The sequence below is a fragment of the Corvus cornix genome, chromosome 5, assembly GCF_000738735.6.
Source record: "Corvus cornix cornix isolate S_Up_H32 chromosome 5, ASM73873v5, whole genome shotgun sequence".
NCBI classification, from domain to species: Eukaryota; Metazoa; Chordata; class Aves; order Passeriformes; family Corvidae; genus Corvus; species Corvus cornix.
In genome coordinates this window covers 23,423,059-23,441,973 of record NC_046335.1, presented here as the reverse complement: position 1 = coordinate 23,441,973, position 18,915 = coordinate 23,423,059, and the positions used below count along the sequence as shown (strand labels likewise).

General features: G+C 55.0%; 1 protein-coding gene across 1 annotated transcript in view; it reads right to left on the bottom strand.

Annotated features, from left to right (window-relative positions):
- Positions 1-18,915, bottom strand: part of LTBP2 (latent transforming growth factor beta binding protein 2) — a 68,970-nt gene that overhangs the window by 3,680 nt on the left and 46,375 nt on the right. Inside the window, 25 exon segments of the mRNA XM_039552506.1 lie at positions 364-513; positions 742-1,005; positions 1,496-1,663; positions 1,909-2,049; positions 2,283-2,411; positions 3,019-3,099; positions 3,222-3,413; positions 3,687-3,830; positions 4,504-4,629; positions 5,830-5,961; positions 6,191-6,313; positions 6,411-6,536; positions 6,838-6,960; positions 9,328-9,453; positions 9,650-9,772; positions 9,981-10,100; positions 11,053-11,172; positions 11,576-11,704; positions 11,900-12,025; positions 13,074-13,160; positions 13,558-13,597; positions 15,296-15,318; positions 15,857-16,087; positions 16,888-17,052; positions 17,497-17,619. Of these exon segments, the coding sequence (XP_039408440.1) occupies positions 364-513; positions 742-1,005; positions 1,496-1,663; positions 1,909-2,049; positions 2,283-2,411; positions 3,019-3,099; positions 3,222-3,413; positions 3,687-3,830; positions 4,504-4,629; positions 5,830-5,961; positions 6,191-6,313; positions 6,411-6,536; positions 6,838-6,960; positions 9,328-9,453; positions 9,650-9,772; positions 9,981-10,100; positions 11,053-11,172; positions 11,576-11,704; positions 11,900-12,025; positions 13,074-13,160; positions 13,558-13,597; positions 15,296-15,318; positions 15,857-16,087; positions 16,888-17,052; positions 17,497-17,619 (3,312 nt within the window).

Below are 18,915 nucleotides of genomic sequence, written 5' to 3'. Positions count from 1 at the left end.
AGACATGGCATAGGGATATAGAGGAAATGCAGAGAGAAGATTTAGAAACTGTGTCTCATAGGGCAGGGTGGAAAGTGAGGAATTTCACCAGGGCAGTGGTGAATGTAGAGGACATTAATCACAGTAACTACGGCTTGTGATGTACAAGATTGGTATGAGAAGACAGGAGACATCAGCCGCTCTAGGTGATGCCCAGAGCTGCTCTTACCTAGCTGCCAGCAGAAAGTGGCAGGCTGAACTTCCACGAGGGCCCTCCCAGCCGTAGGGGAAGGCATCAGAAGGGGAGCGGGACTGCTCCTGCTGCCGTCCTGGATGGCACCGGCAGGGAGCAGCCGCGGCCAGGGGACGCGGGGCTTCACTCACCCACGCAGGCCATGCGGGTCATGTCCAGCTGGAAGCCGTCGAAGCAGTCGCAGGTGTATCCCTCCGGGACGCGCACGCAGCGCCCGTTCTCGCAGCCGCTGAGGATCCCGCACTCCTCTGCCTGCAGCCCCTCGAAGCCCTCGTAGAGGCCTGGAGGGCGGCAAGGGGGGGTCAGAGCAGGGTGAGCCTCAGCCCAGCTGCAAAGGGGATATCGGGCGTGCAGCAGGACAGTGCTCGTGGCGCCAGGACTGACTCAGAACAGCCAGGAACAGAGCTTGCTCCAAGCCTGGAGCAGCCTGGCCAGGGTGGGAACTGCCAGGCAGTCCCCATGGACACAGTCTGGGTGGGAAGGCACTTCCCTGTGCCTCCAATACTCACCAGCTTGGCTGGGCAGGTAGTGGGGTGGAGACCGCGCTGGGCCATGGTGGAAAGGGCTGCCACGAAACTCACTGCTGGGTTCCCTCCGAGGGAAACCAGCATCGGGGTTTCCGTACTCAGACTCCAGGTAGTTGTAGTAGGGGCTGGGAAGGCCATAGTGGGGATCTTCCAAGCCCGGTCCATACTCATACCTAGGTCGTTCTCGGAGCTCAGCCCCTCTCTCACTGCCTTCACTGGCCCCATTACACAGGAAAGCAAAATCAGCTGCAGGTGATGAGGAAAAGGAAGGGTCAGTGCAGCCCGGCTCAAGGTCCACTATATGGCCAGAGGGTGTGCATCCACACTGGGTCAGGTGAGCCAGGCCTGCATTCAGTGCCCTCCAAAGCTGCAGCTCTGTAGTTTGTCGATTGTCAAGAAGACTAGCTCCTGTCTGCGGCCAGCAAGTCCTTGAGCAGCAAGAACCCCACTTCCCAGGGTGCTCCCATCCCCAGCTGCAACTACCTCCTAACCTGCGCAGAAGCAACAGGTTCAACTTTCCCCTCAAATACCTTGGACTCACTGCAAACCAATTTCAGGTACATTCTACCCACTGGTGCAGCTCAGCCCTGGAGAAATGTGTGGGGGGTTACTTACTCCTTGGGCTGGTTCAAGCAATGCAGAGACCTTATGCAGCAGACCTGCACGACATGACACGCAGCAGCCCAGCCCATTCCCACCGCTGCTGGGAGATGCTTGCCCATGCCGCCCCACTTACCGGAGGACCTGTGGGGACAAAGTGCGCAGTTCTGGCCCCAGGCTTCACCAAGCCGGCAGCAGCACTCGGTGTATGTGGTCTGCTGGCCATGTAGCAGGTCTTGGCAGATGTAGTCAGCAACGGTCTGCCAGCAGACATCCAGGTGGATTTCATACTCCTCCAAGGCATCTGTGAGTGACACAAGCAAAGGATGCCATGAAAATCATCCAGAAGAGTGCCTGTCCGTCTTGTCCCAAGAGGGATGACCATGTGCCCCAGCTCCTGCCCCCTCCCCGCCCCAGCTGCACCTTGTGCTGGTGCTGAAACACTTCAGTCAGACACCACATCCCCACCCACTGCTCCCTCTTGGAGGACCCAGCCATGGGGCAGGATGTGTGGGGCAAAGGTGTGCTGTAGTGGGGGATCAGGCTCACCTGCCCTGCTGGAGAAATTCACACACCGGTTGCCAGTGGCATCCAGCACAAGAGGGAGGCTGCAGAAGCAGTGGTAGGAGCCTTCTGTGTTCAGACACTCACCGTTGATGCAGTACACTTCGTTCTGACACTCATCCTGATCTGCCCACACACAAGGACAGAGCAAGGTTTCAGGCTGGCAGACATGAGCAATGTGACCCTTTCCCTGCCCAAACAGGGACCTCAGGGGCCTCAGGCCCCCCTCTCTTGTTCCCCAGGAGGGCCCAGGAAGCCTGTTACCTAGACCTGGCCTAGCAGGGACAAGTCGGGGTGCAGCAGCACAGCTGTCCCTCCGTGCGCAGTGGGGTGCCCACTGCTCTTTGAGGCCATCTTACCAACACACTCAAGCCTGCTGGAGTCATAGAAGTATCCTGTACGGCAGAAGCACTTGTAGCCCGGCACCGTGTTCAAACACTGTCCATTGCGGCAGAACTCAGAGCCAAATATCTCACACTCGTCCATGTCTGAAAGAGGGATGGAGGGAGGGCAAGTGTCTCAGGAAGCAGAGCCATGGAAGCAAGGTGGGCTGGGTGCTATACCTGCAGAAAGCCATCACAGCACCTTGCCTGGATCACTGACAGGTCCCCAAGTGAGCCCCCCACCTCTCTCACAGGCCCCATGCTTGGGAACAGAGGGGGAAGCACCCCCAGGCAGAGCAGGAGGAGGGATGGTGGGGAATAGGACACTTTCACAAACAGGAAATTCATGTGTGTCTCAAGAACACAACCCCCATGGAGGTAAAGTGCCAAAGACTGACTGAGCTGGCCATTGGGAGATCTGATCAGTAACTGGAAGAGCTGTGTCTTAATGGTCCCCTTCCCTGGTTCATAATGAGAGATTTGGACCAAGAATCACTGCCAGCAACGAGGCAGGACTGGCAGGAGGGGCACTTCCAGCCCAACGATACTGGCAATCTGGCATTTCTCTGGAATGAGGAAAACAGCAGCAGGATGTTAGCATCCTTCACAACAGGCCTGGGGAGATAGTTCTGTCAATGCATTTTCATGCAGGGCTTTACATAGTGCTCTCACTCTTCCCCCGGGAAGAAATGAAAGAAAATGGTGCTAGTACCTGTGAAAGAGACTTTTCCTGAGAGCAGATCTTTCTGGGGAATATAGCCCTTCCCAAGAGGGCAGATCTCCTGGTACTCCACTGACCAAGATACAGATGCCAAGAGGAGACGGAAAGAAAAGATGCAGCTCGTTAGTGCAATCAAGGTGGAGCTGGCAGGCAGAGCACTGGCCCTGCTGGGTGTGGTGGGGCCACAGTCCTACCTGTGCCTGGGATGGGGCAGGGGTAAGTCTCACAGTTGTCACCCCAGGCTGCCCCCACAGTACAACAGCACTCCTCCTTGGTGATGTTCTTGGCCAGGACGCTGTCACACAGGCGAACGTCACTGATGTGGTAGTAACACTGCTTGCGCTCTGCACTGTCAGAGGGGTGGGCTGCGTGTGTGTCGGAGCCCTCTAGAAGACAGCAGAGCAGGGACAGGATGGGGTCCTTGGCACCCCAACGCAGCATCCCATACCTAGGAGGTCCCAGAGCACACCCATCACCAGCAGTGTAGCCTTCCCAGGTCCTCACTTTGAGGCTTCTGAGCTCTCCCCAGACAAAAACTTGCCCATATCTGTGAAGGCTTGTACAGCCCTGTCAGCCCCTCATCTTTATCTCACCCCAGCCAGGGCTACCATGCTCCTGCTCTAGCTGCCACCCATGCTCTGTCCTAGTTGCCTACTCACCCATGGCAGCTTGGGGCTTGCACTGCCCTGCCTCTGTGTCGTACTCCTCGTGGTCACTGGGGCAGAGGCACAGGAAGGATCCCTCCACATTCTCGCAAAGTGCAGTTCCGCACACGGCGACCATCAGTTCACACTCATTCACATCTGCAAAGCAAGGGGTAACAGTGGGCAGCAGGAGCCCTGCCTCTGCATGGGCAGCCTGTGCACGGTCTGCAGCATGAGGTTACCCTGCAGTAGGGAAATGACAGCTGCTAGGGACAGCTGAGAACTGTGTTCACACTGCAGCTCAACACAAGTGTGGCAGGAGCCTCATGCCCTTCTCTTAGTGGATTCAGAGCCTGAACTCCAGCTTGCTAAAATCCAGTGGGTTGCTGGATCACAGAATCATCTAGGTTTGGAGGTCTCCAGTCCAACCACCTGATCAAAGCAGGGTCAGTTATAGGAACCCACCAGGCTGCTCAGGGCTTTTTCATAATACACCCTGCCTGTTCTCTACAGGCACCCATTAAAGCACCTCTCTAGCACCTTCAGTGCCTCTATCCCCCAAGGACCTCCTTTCCACCTGGACAGAAAAGGGCTCCATGTTCACTGGGAAACACTCACTTTTTCAGAGCCCGGTCCTTTGCAATCCCAAAATCTGCTGTGATAAGGGGAGGGGTTTTGACTCCATGAGCTGCCCCGTCCATGTGTGTGATTCTCAGTGCGTGAGTGCAGTCCCTGTCTGTGGTCTGGGAGCCATCACACAGCAGGGACGCCAGCCTGGCATCTGCCAATGGCTCTCCTTTACTGACTGGCAAAGTGATCCTGGCAGACTTACCAATACAGTAGTGCCCGGAGGGTGAGCTCTCATAGCCGCGGTCACAGAGGCAGCGGAAGGAGCCGTCTGAGTTCTCGCAGAAGCCGTGGCTCCCGCACAGCGTCTCGTTGGCACATTCATCAATGTCTGCAGCAAAGCCAAGAACAGGAACTGTCCTAGACCCCACTTTTCCCAATGGACACCCCTACTCAGGCCCTTCTGCTCTGACCCCAGCATCTGGGGCTGGGATGGGCATTCCGTTGATGTGAGCAACTGGGTCTGGCTGCTCCAGTCACTCACCTTGCTATAAGTGTGCATGTTAAGAGAACCTTCCTGCAACACTCAGAGCTGCAAAGAGGCCATGTGAATAGAGCAATAGGGGCAGGGCAGGAATGGGAAATTGATGGGAAGCATGGGAGGTGACAGTCAGAAGTGACTGAGGGTAGCAGTTTCCTGCAGAGGTGTAAAGGGACACAGAGCCTACAGGCTCACATTGGCAGGAGATACAAGCATGCAGCTGAAGTGCGTGAGGCAAGTGCAAATGTATAGGATGATACCCTCCTGCTCCATTCTTCTTGACCTGGTCCTTCTCCAAGTGCTATATGCTATGGGGTTGGACAATCAAAGCTGGGTTCTCTGCTTACAGAGGGCAGGTTTACAGCCCTGCTGTCTGCATCCTGTTACCCTCCAGCTGCTGCATGGAAGTTTTCTTGAAGCAGTCATAGCAGCTATGTGTCCACAGCCCATGGTTCCCAAGACCAGGAAGCAGCTTTACATGCTAAGGCTGAGCCTTACTGCAGCCCAGAGCCCAGTGGCTGGCAGCAGTTCCTCCCTGCTGCAGCCTTCCCTGAGCTGGGGGGAGCCTCAAAAACTGCAGAAACCCCTTTGCTCTTTTCTCTTTGCTGGAGCCTGGGCTTCAAACCCAGACTCTCCAGCCTAGTAGGCACTGGTACCAGCAGCCTTTCCCCTCACCCAGGCCTGCCAGGCAGGTGACTGGCACTGGCCCCAGCAAACATAGCTTACAGGGAGCTGCAGTCCAGCCCCAAGCCTGGAATGGCTGCAACCTGCCCAGGAGTCTCCCCAAGCGGAAAGCAGCACAATGCGGTGTCTGTTCCAGATGCCAGGAAGAGAGAAGTCTAGACGAAAGCAGGCAGCACAGCCAAGAAAACAAACTCTCAGCATTATCTGCCTCCCCACCAGCCACACATTTCCTCCTCCTCCTCCTCCTCCTCTTCCTCCTCCTCCTCCTCCTCCTCCTTCTCCTCCCCTGTGCCTCTGGCAGAGATGTCCCATAACCATCCTGTTCCTGCCAGAGAGAGGGACAGGGAGACCCAGGGCTGTACTCACCAATGCAGTCACCCAGGGGTGTCCAGTGGAAGCCAGGCTGGCAGCCCATGATACAGCGGTAGGAGCCCAGGCTGTTCTGGCACCGCCATGTGCCGCAGATGGCATCCCCATATTCTTTACACTCATCCACGTCTGCAGGGAGGAGAGCAAAGGGATGATGATGGTCAGATGGGGACCCTGCTTGTTCAATACAGCACCTGGGTCTGCTTCAGTTGGCCAGAGGCCTTGAACCAATGCTAGTCCTCCTTACAAGTCACCAGCAACTTTGAGTGCTGGGAGCAGAACTGCCCTCCCCCCTGCACTGGCTTTATTCATCCCCTCAAATTCTGGGAGGCTGATCTCTCCAGCAATGAGCTCTCACCGACGCAATCATCAGTCTCCTGGGAGTGTTTGAATCCATTTTCACACAGACACCTGTAGGAGCCTTCCGTGTTCAGACACTGGCCTTGCGAGCACAGGGACTTGTCTGCACATTCATCCACATCTGTGAAATCAAGACAAAAACATCAACCTGGATCTCACAGCAGGGCAGGAAGCAGAGGGCAGGACCTAAGGTCTGTCCCTGCCACCCTCCAACTCACCTTGGCAGCTGACTCTGCCAGCCACATTTGAGAAGCCAGGAGCACAAATGCAGAAGTAGGATCCATGACTGTTGAGACATTCGCCATTGGGACTACAGATCTCACTGTTCAGGCACTCATTCACATCTGCAGAGGGAGCAGAATCAGGACCATGCACCCAGCCCTGAGGTACATCCTTCACCAAAGCCACATGGATTCCCTGTTCCCAATCTCTTACAGGCAGCCCTCAAAGGGCTCCTGGCCCCATTTTTTTCATCATGGAAACAGAGATCTTCCCTGTCCATGGTGAGCCTGGATATGACTACAGCCTTATGGATGTGGCATGCATGGTGGCATCACTTGCCTTGGCACTGGCATCCTCCCTGCTGAGAAAGAAGAGGATCCAGTATGTGCAGGACCCAGAGGGCTGCATGGATGGGGTTCGTACCTTGACACACGGTGCCATTGATGAGCTCAAAGCCAGTCTGGCAGTGGCACTCATAGGAGCCTGGTGTGTTTCTGCACTCTCCCCCCAGGCACTGAACAGCAGGGTCCTCACACTCATCCACATCTGCCAAGAGAAAGGGCACAGCACAGAGTGAGGTCCCCCAGCTCTTTCCACCACTGGGGAAGATCCCCATTCAGAGAAGCATCACCCAGATGTTGGCCTGCAAAGTGGGTTTGAGCTGCCCTCCTAGACCATCCCGTCACAGTGAGAAGAGGGCAGAGACTCCCTGTTACCAGGGTGTGCAGATTCATCCCAGAATCTTCACTTCCTTCCATCACAGGGACCAGAAAAACACTATCCTAGCACCAAGTCAGTGGTGCCCAGTGACAGGACCAGAGGCAAGGGGCACAAGCTGAAACACAGGAGGTCCTGCCTGAACACTCTCTTACTGTGACAGTAGCAGAGTACTGGCCTAGGTTGCCCAAAGACACTGTGGAGTCTCCCTTTTTGGAGATACTGAAAAACTATCTGGATGTAGTCCTGGGCAGACAAATCTTGGTGGCTCTGCTTGAGCAGTGGGTTGGATGAGATGACCTCCAGAGGTTCCCTCCAACTTTGGACATTCTGTGATTCTGTGAGCACAGGGATACTGCTAATCCCAGAGACCATCTCCAGCAGAACTCTGCTCTGGGTACAACAACCACCAAGAGGCCAGTGCAGAGTCAGAGCTGCTGACAACTCCTCTCTTCAGCCAACTGCACAAGAGCAAACACCAGGAAAGCAATGCAGCACCAGCCCTACCTTCTAAGGCTCTGCCTTCCCACTTGCCAGACTTGCTTACAATGTCCTTCTCATGGGAGAGCTGTCCAGGGGCCTACAACAACTCTTACCCAACTGCAGAGCTCTCCACAAACCCTCTCTCACCCAACTCTCCCAGGCCTGGGCCAGAATCTGCTGGCACTCTGAGGATTTTGCTCACAGCAGAGGAGAGAGGGACACCTTCCCTTGCACAGAGGGCTGCGAGATGCCAGCAGATTGCCTGCAGCCCTTGAGGTAGGGGCAAGCACTGGAGAACACTGCACAGACAGGAGGTAAAGCCCTGAGACTGGCAGCTTCTGAGGGTAGGGAGGAACATTTTCCCCTCTGCAGAGCACTGAGCATGCCACAGGCACAAAGAGCATCACTCCCTGTGGCCTCAAGGCAGGATTCCCAGCTTTTCAGTCTCAAAGGGTTGCAAGTAGCAGTATTATTGAATCCTTCTGGAGAGGAATCAAAACCTAGTTTATTTACAAAAAAACTATCACAAAACCCTTATCATTTTTCAAATATGAAACTTCAATCCATAGACAAGGCCACCAGCCAAGGCAGGGAGGAACATGCCATCCTGCCATCAGGTCAGTGTGACCCAAACAGTATCAAACCCTGATAAGATGCCCTCATGAAATGGCTGGGGCAAGGTGGCTGAGATGGGGCAGCTCATGTGGAGTCCTGGGAAAAGGGGAGGGCAGATGTAAGGCATCAAACCACAGCTCTTCCATCACACCCAAAAATCAAATGGAAAATAAGTTCATTTCACACTGGCTTTCTCAGACCTCGAAACAAAGAATTAAGGGAGGAAAACTTCCCTCTCCTCCCACCCTGGAGGCCCCCATACAGGGGGATCCTTCTGAGAGTCACATCAAAGGCAAGATCTTCCATTTGCCAGCTACGTGCAGGCTGCAGAGCTCTGCAGTGCTCCAGAGATAAATTCTCAGCGCGTGGCCATTCTTTAAACAAATACCTTTGCCAGCTCTGCCCTTTCCCTTCCCTTGCTCCAAACAGGGAATTTGCATCAAGCCATCTCAAGCCCAGGATATCCCCCACAGTCAGCCATCAGAGAGGGAGTCTTCCTGCTTGTGCTGGGGCAGTTCAGCTCTAAAGCTGGGACTGAGCACTCTCATGTCTCAGCAACCAACACAAACCAATACTGCTCTTAACTCTCTGCCAGCATCCCCCACACAGCACAGCCCTTGATCTAAGCTTTCCCTTTAAACATGTCCAAGTTACATTAGGGGCTGGGGAAAAATGATGAAACCTGGGTGCCCACAGTCTCTCCCACGGGCTGTGGACCCAAAGTTTCTCCTTCTGTTGAAGACCTACATTTGAAGTATATGCTCCCAGGCACACAGTTCTGAACTAAACAGCACACAACTCTACAATGTTTCCAGGCCTCCTGTACTCCTCTGGCCTTTGTCAGCATCTCCTAGATCATCATTAGTCCATGAGTCCTTCCCCCCGTTCCTTTCCTGTGTGAGCACAATCAGCTTCGTGCTGCTCCAAGCGACATCTGCTCACAGCCTTCCATGCTCTCTGCTGAACAGGAAGCTAAAGAGCTGGAAAACGATCCTGAGGCTAAAGAAGTCCTCCTGCCCCACCAGTAACCCAGCTATGGCAATGTCTCTTCCCTCAATTCCTCCAGCACCCGTGCCTCTGTTCCTGAAGAAGGGATACCTTCACACATGCTGCCATCTCTGGAGACAGTATAGCCGGTGTCACAAGACGTGCAGGAATAGGAGCCCTCAGTATTGAGGCAGAGTCCGGAGGGACAGGCAGCCTGGGCGGTGCATTCATCGATGTCTGCATAAACACGAGGGAGAGTGGCATAAGTGGAAAAAATGCAGAGCAACCATGACCAAGGGCACATGTGCTTGGGGAACCAGCCAGCAAGCTGGCCAGGACTCAGGCAGAGCCAAGTGCTCGGGGAGAGCCTAGGGAAACCTCTGGACTGAGTGTGTGACACTTCAGAGTGTCTGGACTCGTGGCTCCCTAGTACCTTGGCAGCTCTTCCCATCAGGTGCCACCTCGTAGCCTCGGTAGCAGGAACAGCGGAAGGAGCCATCCAGGTTGACACATAGTCCATGAGCACAAGTCCCCTCCACAAGACATTCATCCACATCTGTGTGATGCAGCAGAAGGCAACATGGCATGGGAGGGTGCTCAGGGCACTCCCTCCGCACATGCTATGAGTGCAATATGCCCTGGCCAAACAGGCTGGCTGCCTGCAGGGGAAGGATGCCGCCTGTGCCCCTGCTCCTTTTGAGGCTTACAGGGAGCACTGCCGTGGGGCATAAGGGTGCTGCCCAGAGGCAGCCCAAATTTCTCACCAATACATCTCCCGTTCCTGGGCCGGTAGCCACCCCCACAGCTGACACACTTGTAGGATCCTAGTGTATTGACACATCTCCCACTGGGGCAAGAGCTGGGATCCAGGCACTCGTTGACGTCTGCCAAGAAACACAGTTCTTTCAGGCTCCCAAAGGTAAACAGTGCAGCAGACTCCAATGTATCCTCTCCAGCTGGATCCTCAGAGTTTCCCTCCAGGGCACAGTGATACCCAATAGGAGCTGAGATGAGTTTGCCGGGGCTTAGACAGAACTTCTTATGGCCCCACCTATCCCTCAGGATCCTACACCCACACCTGAGGGCTGACATAAGTCAGCAGCGAAACTCACTGCTGCAGGATGTTGCCAAAGCCAGGAATGTGCATGGGCAGAGAAGGGGATCAGAGAACATCTGTGCAGGGCTGGCTCATCAGGGCGTTTCATAACTGCAATTAGGATGCAACCTCCAGCTCAGTTGTCCTTAAGGCAAGTGCTTTCTGGAGGCCGTGTGGGGGAAGCAGCATTCTGTGCATGCCCTGTTTCCCGTACTGCCTCCTAAAATAGCCTCCCACTCTGTGATGGGGATGAGCTATTGAGAAAGGGGAATTTTTGATCAGGCACATCCTATGTTCACAAGGGTGAAAGCTCTGAAGGGCGGCCCGGGTCTTGCCATGTGAATGGGATGCAGTGGGGATGGGTGGCCTGAGCCTCTGCAGCCTGCTCTCCCTTCAGTCTACCTGCCAGCATGACAATTTTGTGACAGAGCCAAGGTGGCATGAAAATATATAGGCATGTCCTCCCATAATGGGAAGCTGGAATGGGCTGGTCATTAGGGAACTCCATGGAGAGGTGGGAGAGATCTTGGGAGAACTCCATTCCCTCTGCCCAGGAAAACCTGTTCCTCCTGCAGTCAAAGGAGAGGACAGGCAGTCCTTGGAGTGGGCACAGGGCAAACAAATGTGGGGGTGTCCTACCTCCCTTACAGGAGGAGAGATGGAGTGATGAGAAAAGGAGGTGTTCAGCCATACACAGGGTGGGTTGGAGTGGCAGGAAAACCGGGAGCAGCAAGCTTCACCTTCACACTGTCCTCTGGGGCCCATGGTAAAGCCTTCCTTGCACTGGCAGTGGTAGGAGCCGGGTGTGTTGATGCATCGCTGTCCTCGGCAGATAGAAGGCTGCTCACATTCATCTCGGTCTGCCAACACACAAGAAGACAGTTCTGAGTCTTCCCCCACCAGTGTCAGGAAGGCTGGGTGCAGGAGAGGACCTGCTCCACCTGCAGCTGGCTCTACCCAAGGGATCTGTGCTGAGGCTCTCCTCTATCCCCCATCTGCCCTAGCATCCCCCTTGCCGTGAAGCAGGGATCAGGGCTGGCATCACTGACTCCTGCCCAGATCATCATGGGCAAGGTCCTACCCCTAAGCAATCCCCATGGATTAAGCTGTCCACGGGCAGGCCTGTGGGAAGGGAGGGTGTGCATGTGCACATGTGTGTGCATGAGTGCATGTGTATGTGCACAGTCATGAGAGGGCGTGAGGGTGAGAGAACAAGAAGGCCCTGGAGAGATGGCAGCCTTGTGCTGGGTAAACACTACTTACCCTCACAGCTCTGCTTGCCCGCTGAGACAGCCAGGGTGTACCCAGAGTAGCAGAGGCAGAAATAGGAGCCCACACTATTGATGCAGCGACCTTTCCCAGCACAAGGGTCTTTCAGACACTCATCTTCATCTACAGCCAGGCAGGGAAGGAAGACCAGCAGTCACCACCTGCAGCTGCCTGCAGCCCCCTGCCAGCCCTGCCGTGCAGCAGATGGGCAGGGCCTCAGCAGAGCTGCCAGAAGACCTTCCCCCAATGGCCTGAAGGACTGAATGGGCTCTTGAGGCCCAGAAGGCTGAGCAGTCTAACCATCAATTGCCAACCTACCAATGCAGTGGAGGCGGCTGGGGTCCAAGGTGTAACCAGGGTGGCACAAGCAGCTGTATCCCTCTGGGGTGAGAACACAAGCACCAGCTCCACAGGATAAGGGTGAGGAGGCACAGCCACTGACCCCTGCGAGGAGAGAGCAGAGTGTTGGGAGCAGCACCAAAACGGTGCATGAAATCTAGTGTCTGCTTTGTGTCCCAAGCACCATGCCAGGAGGCTGCTTTTTCCCTTCTTGGAGAGTGATGCTGAGCCTGCTCCTCTCCTTCTTCAGGCTGCCTGCACCCACGGGGCAGCAGGGAGGACACAGCAGACCCTGCCACCTCCTCGGGCTCCTCTGGCCTGAGCTGGGATGCCCCAGTGCCCTATACGGCTCACCTGCACTGCACCCCCATGCCTTGAAATAGAACTGGCAGCAAAGCCTGACACCTGTGATGGGGTTCCTTTTGGGGTGACAGCAGGGCCCCCCCGCCCCGCACCACCCGGCTAAGCCGAGCACAGGCAGCAGTGAAGGGGCAGCGAGGCACCACACACCCCTCGGCATCGAGCCAGCTGGGGGGAGTGGGGGGGCAGCCCAACCCCAAACAACAGGCTATTGAGGAAGACGCATTCCTCAGCAAGGTGCCTCCGCCAGGCCTGCTCCCCAAGGTGCTCCAGCCCCCGGCGCAGGGCAGGGGCCACACTCCCAGACACTTAAGCAACCCTGGAACAACAGTTCCCTTGTTTCCGGCGCAGTAAACAAGCCGCCCCGGGAGCCACATGCCTCCCCCTGCGCTCCCCCTTCCCGATGAGTCAGCTCACGCCAGGGCAGGGGCACGGCGCCAAAGCCACCGGAGCGGGTGCGTGATTCCCCTCCTCGGCAGCCACCGCTGCGCCGGGCAAGGGAGTGCAGGCGGGGAAGGACTCAGAGATGCGAGCACTTTGTTCCCCACACAGGTTGGCTCTTGTGACTCCCCACGGCTGGCCAGGTTTCCCTGGCTGGCAGCAGCTGGGCCCAGGCTGGGACAAGAGTGGCAGGGCAGGGACTCTTCTTTTGGAAGTCAAGGGAGGCATGTGGGCAAACAAACAGACTGGTTAAGGGAGAGAGCCCCTGGGCAGAGCTTAGGACATCATTTCGCTGTAGCGCTAGGCAAAGAGAGGCAAGAAATCCCCAAGAGCGGTGGACACACACACACACCTGCTGGCACCTGTGTTGGAGCAGCAGCATCCCAGGTGGTAGTGGGGCCAGGCTGACGAGCACCATGCCGGAACTCCTCTTCCTCTGCTGTGGAAGGAGAAGAGAGATAAGTTAAGCTACCTGATCCCAGGTAGAGGTGCCCGCCCAAGGTTTACCTGTGCTGGCTGTCCTGGCAACCACAGCACCGAAAGAGAACATGGGAAGGGGCTGCAGGGTGGTTGCAGCAACCGTATCATCTTATTTAACACAGCCTCCTTCACCCTGCTGGGTATTCATCACCTCCCCACGTTCCTAGAGCCCCACATCAGCCACCCAGTGTGATAGGGGTCCTCTGTGCTGCCCCCAGCCAGCCCAGCCAGGAGCCTGTTCTGCCCAGCACTGGGGGCTGCCATGCAGAGAAGGCAGCTCCCAGTCTCCCCGCTTTCCTCACTCCCCCGTTCTCTTCCCCACAAACACCCTGCCTTCCCACCAGTCTGGCACTCACCTCTGCGCATGGCAGGCTCTGCAGTGGCATCAGCAGTGCCCTGAGGGACAGAAACATAGGATTCTTGTGCATAGAACTGGGATGCAGCACCCCTGAGACGTTTTTCCACCCACCTCCTGGCTTCTCTTTCTTCCCAAGACCACCATCCTAGGAAGAGAAGCTGCCCCAGCTGGGTGCATTTGGCAGGGCCACTTGGTCCTGAGCACATCATCCTGGGCAAAACACATCTTCAGGCCATGCCCCGGGGACTGCCCACAGAGGGACCGTGCCAGCACACTCTTCAGGTGAAACCAGGGCACTGCTACCAGGCAGGCACCTCCTCAAGGTGGCCAGGAAGGTCATCCAGGCATGGTGAATACTGCCACTGTCACCGGCGGCTCTGGAGGGCTGAGGACAGCTGCTCCTTTGACCTGCCTCAAGAGTGCTACCTACCAGAGGGGTGCCTTGTGCTAGAAGCTTTTTCTCAGCATCCCCTCCTGGCAAACCTATGGCTGCCAAAGGAAATGCTGGAGCACGACCTGAGTGCTGAGTCTCTGCTCCATGGAGCTTTCCACAATTGGTGAAGAAAACAGGCAGCTGAACAATATAAGTTCCAGACTTCACATTTGGAAGCTTTGGTTCAAATTTCTGCCCTGTCTTGAGATTTCCCCCATGTACTTGAGCCAAGTCACTTCATGTTTATGAAGCAGTGACAATAGCAGTGCTGTCCCTTCCCTCAGAGGTGCTGCAAGTATGTCTGAGGGATGAGCTGATATAGCAAGAGGGCACAGAGATGCTCAGGAGAGATATGGCCAAACCTCTACTGACAGCAGGGATCAAGAGGCACACATTTTTCAAGTGAGACTCACAATAAAGAAACACAGCCCTGGAAGAGCCTAGCAGAAAATCAGTCCCCAGGCTGCTTCCACCAGACAGGATGAATTCACACGGCCAGTGTTGGAGACCCCTGCCCTGACTGCTCCAGTGGTGTTTCTGCTGCACCCACCTCAACACAGGGAGAGCTGGCTGTGAGCTGGGCTTGAGCAGGACCCTGGACTCCATGAGAGAAGCACGCCCAAAGCTGACTACAGCAGTTCCTCTTAGCCTGCTGCCCACCAGCCCTACAGCCAGGCCAGGCTGACAGTGAGCGACCACACCTCAGCTGTGTAAGTACAGCTGATATTCACCAAAGTTAGTGAAAGCACAGCAAACTTGAATATGCAGCATAGACCAGAATTTCAAAGCAAAATTCTCCTTGGTGTCCTTTTATAGTGGGATAGATCCTTGCTGTAATTCACCCTTTTGCTCTTTAGGACTGAGTTCATTGTGGATAATCCCTCCTGTCTAGAGCTTCAATCCCTGTGAGATGCAGTGTAGACATGGCTGGATCCATAATTCACATACCTGCCTGGCTGAACAGTAAAAGAGTGTAAGCAGGAATAGAATCATAGAAAGTTTTGGGCTGGAAGGGACTTTAAAGATCATCTAGTTCCATCCCCCTGCCATGGGCAGGGACACCTTCTACTAGAGCAGCGGCTCAAAGCCCCATGCAATTTGGTCTTGAAAACTTCCAGGGCTGGGGCATCCACAACTTCTCTGGGCAATCTGTTCCAGTGTCTCACCACCCTCACAGTAAAGACTCTCTTCCTAATATCTAATCTAAATCTCCCCTCTTTTAGTAAATTTGTATGACATTCCCCTTCCAGCCCATCAGGCTACCATGGATGCACCAAGCTGTAGCAAGACAGACCTTACTCACCTGCACAGCAGGAGAAATTTCACCTGGAAGGGGAAACAGTGCATGGTGAGTAGCGAGAAGACAGATAGGCATCCTCCTCAAACCCTGACTGCCCTAACACCCATGTCTAAGACACTGCCATTCAGTCCCTCACACTTCTCTGCAAGAGCTTATTCCCAAAGCCAACACACTTGGACTCCAGGCACTGTGCAGACCCCAGGAACTTCTGCTCCAGCAAGTGCTGGCACAAGCAGTTGGTCACACTGCCCTCCAGCTGGGCTGGACAAAAGCCCAAGGACTGGAGTGCTAGACTTGCCATGCAGGCCTGAGGTCCTGGTGGAGGCCGCCTGGCCAGTCAGCACCAACTGCAAAGATGCAGTTGCAGGAGCCTGAAACACTCAACCTTCTCTCCAAAGACTTGAAGACCTACTGCCTCATGCCTCAGGAACACTATAGTCATACAGATGTAGGGAGCCCTTTTCAGCCAGAGCTCCATCCATGGTATATGGCAGGACCTGAGAAGTTTCCCACCCTTGCTAGTGGCCCAGATGGAGCAGCTTTAAGCAGAAGACCCCACACTACCCTGTCTTGCTGAGGTGCCAGGGTAGGGGAACGCCTCTAGGATGCTGCCACGCAGGCTGTCCTGCAGTTGCTGTCTCCTCACTGTCCAGTCCAAAGTCCAGTTGCTGTTCTCCCCTTGCTCTTCTAAGCTGAGGGGCAGCTCTTCTGTCTCTGCCTTCCTCATTGACAGTCGGATATCAGAGCTGGAGTAGGTATAGCCATGTCCTGCTGGGCAAATTTCCCTGAAGGCCTCTGTGAAGGAAAATCAAATCAAAACATTAGAAAGCAGAGGTTGGAGGCTGGTGGAGGGATCACCTGGCTTACCACACCCAGACATGATAGTGGGACAGTGGAATAAAGGAGTGAAGATGGATAGGCATGCATGTGAATGCAGGTGCCAGTCTTCCCAATCCTATAATTTTCTGTAATTTTTATGGGTTGAATTCTTACAGAAACACATCTGGGCTGCAGTGGGTGGATGCTTCAAGCAGAAGGAATGTGCTCACAGAGCAGGGTGGGTTTCTCACAGGCATCCCCAGACTCTCAGAATGAAATTCCTTCCCATGGTCAGTACTGCTAGAAAGAGATCATGCCACAGGAAGGACCAAGCTGAGCAAGGGAGCAGATAAAAGCGAACCTGGAGCACCTCAGCACTGAACATTCTGCACATCACTCAAGATACTCTGCACAAACCACCTGAAAATTTTTCCGGTCCCTGAGGATTTTTGTGCTTTCCCTTCCACTCAACCCCATGCTGAGATATTCAAACTCGTCTTCACCTAGCTTTCTTCCCAGCAAAAGATATATGAGAGGAAAGGGCTGTTGAATAAAGCCAGGCACAGACATGGCTGTATTCTCCCTCTGGTACAGAGTGGTTCCCCATCAGGAACTTCTCCATCTTCCCAGTATTATCCAGGTCTGCTTCCTGGGTTCTGTACCCATCTCACAGGACAGCATTCGCACTGCTCAGCTCTGGGTCCTGCAGCTGTCTGTGTTCAGGCAAACCCAAACCCCAGTCTAACCAGAACAAAGCTGAAGTGGGCACATCTCACCTGAGCCAGGCATGGGGCACTCCTCACAGTTGTCCCCCCATCCCTTGCCGACGCGGCTGCAGCAGCAGATCTGCTGGGTGATGCGGTGCGAGAGGGGGAAGGTGCACACGCCTCCGGCTGCCGAGCGGTAACACAGCCCCTGTTCCATCGACACCGCTTTGTCCGCTGAAACACAACAGCTGTGTCAGCGCCGGACGTGCCCCGAGCTCTCCAAAGAGAGAACGGGGGACACTCAGCACTCCCCCTTGGCTCTTTCTCTGGCTGTACCTCCCAGCCTGCCCAAGGGCTGCCCTGTCTTCTCTCCAGAACACTGGGCCTTTCCCCCAACAGTGTCATCCCCAAGAAAACCCAGCTCATGTGGGAGTTCTCTCATCCCAGGGGGCTGTGTCCTCTGCTGCCACACCACGTGCACATTCCCTTCAGCCTCTGTAGGGACCATGCAATGTCCACGGAGAATAATGCATGATTGGGACCCATTCTGCACACAAGTGCAGAACAGCCCAATTCAGGTACACTCAAAGGAGATGTGAAGCACACTGCAGCCTCCACTCAGCCATGGGATCCTGCTCAGGTCCCTCCCCAGACTGGGGGGTTCCCTGGAGCACTTACAAATGCAATGGCTACGGGATGGGTCTAGCATGGTTCCAGGCTTGCAGGTACAACGGAAGCTGCCACGGGTGTTCACACACTCGGCATCTTTGCAGAGGCCCTGCATCAAGCACTCGTTGATATCTGTGGAGAGAAGAGAACCTTGTGAGATGTGAGGAAGCTGAGGGTGAACTAAACTCCCTACCCAGTGCCTCCCATTCAGGTGCTGCAAACCAAAGGGGTCTCAGCTGGGCTGGTGTCTGAGGCAGCCTCTACACCAAGCAGCACAGTGGGGACCTCTGTGGTGACAGTAGCCCCACATCTGCAGAGCTTGCTTGCTGCAGCTGCAGGATGGCTTGTGGATGACTCCTCTGCTTCGTGGTCCTTGTGGAAAACAGATGTGGCCCCTATGGTGAGCCACTCTGTCAGGGTCACTACTATCATGGTTGTTTGCAAGCCAGGAATGGTGAGTCCTGTCCTTTCTCCTGATTCTTGGTATTGCTTGCATAGAGCTACCACCCATGGAGGGACCTTATTGAGAAACTCAGTGCCAGCATGCAGGGAGAGCATTGACAGATCCCATCCAGATGCAGAGGGGTGGTGGGCCAGGCTGTGGCTCACTGTGCCTTCTTCTAAGAGCAGGGTGAGCAAGTGAGAAGTCACCATGTTCAAGCCCTGCCTCAAGTTCTGCCTCTGCCCCTGGCTCGGCACTCATCAGACACAGTCTTTGGGAGGGAAGCTGGGTTTATCCTAGGGAAGCACCATTGGACTCATCCATTTGGCCTGCAGTAAAGGCTTTCCTACAGCACCATGTAAGACTATATGAGCTAAGCCAGAGAAGATAGGGATTGGCAAAAAGTGCATTAAGGGGAGCTAAGAGCAGTTTTCAGATGGAGAGTGAGGAGAAGCTGTCCTTTCTACCTTCACTAAAGAGCTTGGCCCAGAAAAGTCAGAATGCTGATTAAATGTGCTGTGTCAGGAGGCACAAGCAGTACAGGAAGAGCTGGATGAGACACAGGGCAGCAGGACTGGCAGCAACTTCAGCACCACCCTGAGACAAACCACAGGAACACATACTGCAAGCTAAGAGGTGGAAGCTGTCAGTGAGAGGGACCTGGGCCCACTCACTGCTCACAGGACAGCTCTGAGCTGCCAAGACCAAGAAATGCCAACATGATGCTTGGCCAAAGACAAAGGGCAGTCCCAATGCCAGTGTGCATGATCCTGGTGAGACCTCAGGTGCCCTCAGAGCACCCAGTGTTGCTCTAGGGACTGTTTCAAGATGGACGGGGTCGAAGACTCAGGAACAGCTTTTCCAGCACTACCTTATTCCTCAGAGCCAAAGCATTACTGCTTGGTGGAGGGGGCTGTCTTGTGAGACACACAGACAGCAATGACAGCTGAAGTTCAGACTTAATGACTTAGAGGCCCTTCCCAGTC